The sequence below is a fragment of the Cebus imitator genome, unplaced genomic scaffold, assembly GCF_001604975.1.
Source record: "Cebus imitator isolate Cc_AM_T3 unplaced genomic scaffold, Cebus_imitator-1.0 Scaffold76, whole genome shotgun sequence".
NCBI classification, from domain to species: domain Eukaryota; kingdom Metazoa; phylum Chordata; class Mammalia; order Primates; family Cebidae; genus Cebus; species Cebus imitator.
In genome coordinates this window covers 8085640-8092259 of record NW_016107391.1, presented here as the reverse complement: position 1 = coordinate 8092259, position 6620 = coordinate 8085640, and the positions used below count along the sequence as shown (strand labels likewise).

Below are 6620 nucleotides of genomic sequence, written 5' to 3'. Positions count from 1 at the left end.
GGGGTCAGGAATTGCCTTTAGAGTCTGCGTTTCGGGAGAAGGGTGATGATTCTCAGGCGCGGCGGACGTCTCGCTCGCGGTGAGCTCCTGGAACGCGAGCCCTTTAAGACTATGCCAGAGGGCGCGTCCCGGCCTCTCCCGGGAGAGGAGGGGCGGAGCGGACCTGTGTCCCCGCCCCTGCCGGCCCCGCCCCCGGCACTCGGCCGGCGGCGCCTTTGATGTTCGGACCCGCCAGCTCCCGGAGCCGCTCTGCCCCGCGCCCTAGCCCGCGCCTGTAGCCCGCCCAGGCGGAGTCAGCCCGCGCTCCGCCCGCCGCGATCCGGGCTCGGAGGTTCGGACTCCGGGCTCGCCGCCCCCCGGGCCGGCTCCGCGCCCCTCATTCCCGGCGCCCAGCGCCCCGGCGGGCGGAGCGCACCATGCCGCAGCTGGACTCCGGCGGGGGCGGCGCGGGCGGCGGCGACGACCTCGGCGCGCCGGACGAGCTGCTGGCCTTCCAGGATGAGGGCGAGGAGCAGGACGACAAGAACCGCGACAGCGCCGCGGGTCCCGAGCGCGACCTGGCGGAGCTCAAGTCGTCGCTCGTGAACGAGTCGGAGGGCGCGGCCGGCGGCGCGGGGATCCCGGGGGTCCCGGGGACCGGCGGCGAGGCCGAGGTCGGGGCCGAGGTGAGCGCCCGCCGGCGCCAGCTCCTCCCCCGGGGTCGCCGCGCCCCGCCGACCCCGCTGCGCTCGGCCCCGGGGGTCTCCAGCGTGCAGGGCGCCCCTGCCCGGGCGCTGGCCCCGACCCCCGCGCTCCCACCACCCCTCACGCCCCTCTGGTTCTCCCTCCAGGCTCTCGGGCGGGAGCACGCTGCGCAGAGACTCTTCCCGAACAAACTTCCAGAGCCCCTGGAGGACGGTGAGTTTCTGCCCGGCCCGGCTCCGCTTCCTCGCGCTCAGGCCTTGGCCTCGGTGGGACCGGGTGCCTCCCCCACCGCAGCTCGGGAGGCGGCAGAACCCAGGGGTGGGGAGTGGGGGGCGGGCTTCCCGGGCGCCGCCGGGTCGAGTCACTTCCGGTGCCCTGACCTTTATAGGAGTAAACAGACCCCCGCCATCCCCGCCTCCCCTCCTGCCCAGGTGACTGACTAATCCGCCGTCTTCAGGAGACAGAGCTGGCCAAGGTTCCTTGGTTGGAGGGCGGGGTGGGGGGGGGTCAAGTAGGGGCCGCCTCGGGGAGGCCTGCACTCCAGGTCTTTCCCCCAAAACTTGGCACTGCGGATACTCCCAGCCCGTTCCTTTCCAAGTCAGGAACTTGCAGGGGACCTCTTGGCAATTATTTTTCTCTCAAGAGCAGACAGCCTTCAGCCCCAGCCGCCGCCAGGGCTGGTGTGTCTGACCCAGCTGTGGTTTTTCCAGGCCTGAAGGCCCCGGAGTGCGCCAGCGGCATGTACAAAGAGACCGTCTACTCCGCCTTCAATCTGCTCATGCACTACCCACCCGCCTCGGGAGCAGGGCAGCACCCCCAGCCGCAGCCCCCGCTGGTAAGTGGCCCCAGCAGCCAGTGCCGCCCTCTGCTTGCAACCTCGACCAGGTAGGCAAGAAGCTTCTGCCTGGAACAAAACAGACGAGACTCCTGTGTTGGTCTTTTTTCCCATACACACCCAGTGGGATCCGAACCAAAAGGAGAACTTTGCTGAAGAAAGGAGGGGCTGCCCTGGGGCACCCCCCTGCCCTCTGGCTCTTGGCTTTTGTCTTCCTAGCTTGCTCATAAGCAGTTGCAGGCTCTGTCCTGGTGCTGGGTGATGCCAGGGTGGGGTCTTCTAACTTTTGAGCTGAGACCACCCTCTCTCCTCGCTGCTCTGATCTCAGCTCAGAGCTTTGCATTTAACTTTCTAACTAGCTCAGGAAACCCTGAGCCTCCTCAGCGCTTGAAGGAATGGGCAAAACTTATCGGCTCAGGTCCCCTGGTTGTACAGAAGAAACGTGCTGTACTGTGTCCTTACTGGTGTGAGTGCACCCTCGCCAAAGGACCCTGAACACCATGTGTGGAAAGTGGGTTCTTAGGAAACTGGCTTGGTCTCAGACACACCAGGAAGGGTTGGCAAAGGTGCCACAAATCAGTGATGTTGAGAAGGGACCAGTTTAATGAATTCTGAATTGAATATTTTTAAGTACCCAATGCTTTGAAAATATTTCATGATCATTACAAACCATGCCTGTTGGCGCAGATGACCTTAGTGTAAAGAGCCTATTCTGAGTGCTTTGGAGCAGTACAGCTGCTCTTTTAAAGAAATCCCTGTTGGTGTTCACGCTTTTCTCAGTTGGCCCAAGTTGGGGTGAGGGTACGTGGAAGGTTTGGATGACTGGTGAGCGAGTGTTGGGTGCAGATGTAACCCCAGTGCAGGTGGGGCTGGCAGGCTGAAGGCTCACATGGCTACGGTATGGTCACCAGAGGGAGGGGAGAGTAACTGCTAGGCTGTTTCAGACCAAGAGTGAAGAGGGTGGTTCTGAGAGCTGCTGCATGCTGGGCTGGTGGGAGTAAGAAGACATCCAGCTTCTTTCCAGAAGCCCAGGCTGGAAAACCTGTTGTATGGCTGGCTCTAAAAATGAACTTCTTGCCCTTTGGGCCCCTATTTCCTCATCAGCAAAATGAGCATGTTTTCCGAGTAGTCTCTGTATCCAACTTTCTGCTCTGTGGCGGCTTGGTGTATGAGGTGGTTCACTTCCTTCCAAGTCTGTGAGGTGAGGGGCTTGCCTGCTAGCCTTCCCCCCCATGCAGTGACTGTACCCAGAGAACTCACTCCGCATGAGCCCATGCTTAACAAAGATGCATTTTGGATCCCTGCAAGATGCAAACCCTTAGATTTGGGACCAGGTTGACATAAGCCACCAGTGCCAGACTTCCAGCAGGTGAGGTGCTTCCATGGGGGCCAGGGTCACCATGGGACCATGATTAGACAAAAGGCCTAGGCCCAAGGCTCCACTTCATCCTCCCGGGGCTCCACAGTAGCACAGGGAAAAGGCATCCTTTTGGAGCTCATCTCGTGGTGCGGGCAAGTGCTGGGAGAGTATCCAGAGCAGGGAGGGCCTCGTTCTGCTGTCGGGGGAAGGGTGATGGGACTGTTTGGTGTCCACTGGTAACACAGGTCAAGAGTAGCCTCTAACAGTCAGGATAGTGGGGGAGGCACAGTACCATGGGCCTGGGTCATTTATTTTTCACCTTTCGGTCTTTCTTAAGCTACAGCAGATGCATTTGTATGCATCACACCCGCTCCTGTAGGTACAAACCCCCTTGCGCTCCTCCCCACCATCTGGGTTCTAGGCACACAGGAGGAGGAGGATGGGCTCTGACACTGACTCTCTGTGTCCTGGCCTCAGCTGCTCTGTGGGGCTACAGAAAAGGACAGAGGCAGAGGTCTCAGTGGGAGTGACACTGGGTGAGGAAGATGTATGTGAATTTAGGTGAACCTCTTTCAGCAAACCTGCCATTTACAAATACATAGCAAGTCAGAGTATTTGCTTGCCTTACCTGAAGACGTGTAGGCATTTAAAATGTGGTTGGGTTTTACCAAGCAAAGTGGATCCACCCCCACATTTTAGAAGCACATTTATCATTGGATTTAAGGTTTCTGTGTCTGGAACCAGAAATGATCCTCCTATCTTGGGTCAGGAGACCCTTGCAAGGGCCCTGAGGAAAAACCGCCTTTGGAAAATTTTTCCAAAGCTGGTCACTTTCCCAAGCCCATATTTAAAGGACAGACGGCTTGCTGTTCAGGCCCTGCCACAGGCCTTAGATCCAGGCTCCCTTGCCCTTTGCCCAGCCCTCTCTGAGGGCATCCATGTGGTCAACACTTACGCTGAGATGCCCGAGGCCAGTCACTGGACTTCCCTCGAGAGCAGGAAAAGCCTGTACCAGGGACTGCTCTGCCCATGTGTGGGATGCCCATGCGGCTGCTGTGTTAGAGACCTCAAAACAGCCCAGCTCGAACCTCGCCGGGAGCAATGGGTTGAATGACTGAATGACCACCCCCACAGCCAACTGCCACAGGACACTTTTTTTTTCTTCCAAAAAGGTTCCTTCTTTTTGGTAGTAGGTTTCTTTTAAGCTTGTTTGAGGAAGAAGAAATTAGGTCAAAGTTCATTCCATGAACACTGTCAGGCAACTAATGTAGGTTTTTTTTGTTTTGTTTTTGTGTTTTTTAAGAGACAGGGTCTCACTCTGTTGCCCACGCTGGAGTGCAGTGGTATGATCTTGGCTCACCGCAGCCTCGAACTCACTGGGCTCAAACAGTCCTCCCACCTCAGCCTCCTGAGTAGCTGGGACTACAGGTAGGCACTGCCATGCCTGGCTAAGTTTGTTTTTGTTTTTTGTAGCAATGGGGTCTCATTGTGTTGCCTGAGCTTCGGTTTGGTGTTGTTTTCTCTTCTCTGCCCTGAGACCTGAGAGTCGGTGGAGGCAATGAGCAGGAGGATAGTGAGCTGATCCTAGGCTGTACTTTGGGGGAGATTCTGGGATGAGTAAGGCATTATTCCTTAGGCAAACTCAGGCTCCTGGGTGCACACAACAGCATAGTCAGTCTGGTCATATCCAAAAATGATATGAGGCAGCATTGCTCTGTGGCTCCTATGAGCTCTACTTGGAGTCTGTAGCTTGGACAGATACTGAGCCTTTTGCGATTTTGATGAAATATCCAGAATAAACACATCCGTAAAGACAGAGGATTAGTGCTTGCCAGGGGCTGATGGAAGAGGGGGCAGGGCGTGACTGCTAATGGATATGGGGATACTTTCTGGGGTGATGAATATGTTCTGGAATTACATAGTGTGGCAGTTGCCAATCTTATGAATATACCAAAAGCCAATGAATTATATACCCTTTAAGACAGTGTATTTTATATGTGAATTACATCTCAATTTAAATAAAAAGGCAGAGGGGGCTTTGGCTGTTGGCAGACTTGGGGTCATGTTTCCTTGTCCCTGGTCTCCACAGCCATCCAGGTCCCTGGGCATGCCCCAAGCCAGGAGGTCAGGCGTCAGGTATCAGGTCCAGTGGAAAGAGCCTCGCTCAGGCAGTGGACTCGTGTTGGGGCTCCCAGCAGGTCCAGAGTGTGCCTGGGGGAGTAGGAGGTGAGGGTATGACAAGGTTCCAGCAGAGGAAGGAAGTGCTGCTGACGCACGGCCAGCCTGTCCGAGGCACTTTGCAGAGATGAGTAGGTGCAGGAGCACCCACTGGCCTCCACACACCACAGGGTGAGCCGTGGGCCTTGCTGGGACACGTTAGTGATTGGTGTTGAGCGCCAGCTCTGGCTGGAGTGAAGCCTGTTAGGAGGGAATTTGGCACCAGGCTGGGTACCAGGCTCTGCCCCTGGGAGTGCCCGGCTGAGTGGAGGAGACAGAGACCTGAAGCAGGAGCTGGCAGGAGAAGCTCCTGTCACCGAGGTGTCCCAGCCCCAGCCCCGGCTGTGAGGGAGAGCCCACTGAGCAGCACTCTGAAGGCCACAGGGTGTCCAACAGATGAAGACAAGGGAGGGACTGGCAGGCCCCAGGCTTTTCTCTGAACACATCCCAAACCTTCCAGCTTCTCTGCAGTTAGCACCTGAAGCCCAAACTATCACCATCTCTCACCCAGACAGCAGCAATAGCCCCCCAGGGGCCCCCTCCCTCACCCTCTAACCCCCATCCTAACCCACAGTCTAGGCTTCATATAGCAGCCAAAGGGGTCCTTTAAAACAGAAATCAGATCACAGCTCTCACCTGATTAAACCCTGCATTAGCCTCCCAATGCTCTTGGAGTAAAGTCCAAGCCACTCACCACAGCTAAGTGCCTGGGTGGCCACCACCAGCTGCCCCTCGTCACCTGTACCAGCCTCTTGCTCTGTCCCTGATAGCAGTCCCGTACCTGTCCTGGGGGAAGGAGGGTCTTGTAGCCAGCAACTTCTTTACACCTCAGGACTCCTGCCCTGCTTCCTTCCACTCAGAAGTCTCTTCCCCAGCCCTGCACATAGCCACCACCTTCTCATTCCTCACTCAGGGCTCAGTTCAGATGTCTCCGCCTCAGGGAGCCCCCTCTGACCATCCCTGTGGGACCCTCCTCATCCTCCAGCTCCAGCTGCCTTGCCCACCCTGGCAGCTCTTCAGGCCGAAGCGGTTGGCACTGCTTTACAATGCACTCACCATGCTTAACCCAAAGGAAGCCTGGCTGTTTGTTTCCTCTGCACAATGGGAGTGGTGAGCCATCTTCCCAGATCTGGAGTGAGGACCAGCAGCAGTGCCAGGGAGGGGCACAAGGAGGTGCCAGTGCAGCCTGGTCAGGGGAGTCAGCCATGAATGAACCCTTGTCCCTTGCTGGCTTGGCTCCCCTGGGGTCAATGGTGGCTCAGTGGCGGGCCCCATGTGGACTTGGGGCTGGAGGGGTCTGGAGGTCTGAACCCTGGGATTGGGGACCGAGGGGACAGGTCCCCTACTCACTGCCCCGCCTGACCCAGGATTCTTGGGAGGGGAAGTGCTATCCCTGGGACCACACTGGGAGCCATAGCTACTCACTCCTTCCTAAGAATTCTTGCCCACCACCCCGAAGATTGACCTGAAAGAGACTCCCCTTCTTCACTCCTTTACATGAGATGTTAGAAGCTTAAGCTGTTT

The 6620-nt window shown here is 57.4% G+C and overlaps 1 protein-coding gene across 1 annotated transcript in view; it reads left to right on the top strand.

The window, feature by feature from the left end:
* The first annotated feature begins 202 nt into the window (after positions 1-202).
* TCF7 (transcription factor 7) overlaps positions 203-6620 on the top strand; it is a 34494-nt gene continuing 28076 nt past the window's right edge. The window contains 3 exon segments of the mRNA XM_017532397.2: positions 203-665; positions 831-897; positions 1395-1519. Of these exon segments, the coding sequence (XP_017387886.2) occupies positions 417-665; positions 831-897; positions 1395-1519 (441 nt within the window). The 5' untranslated portion in view covers positions 203-416.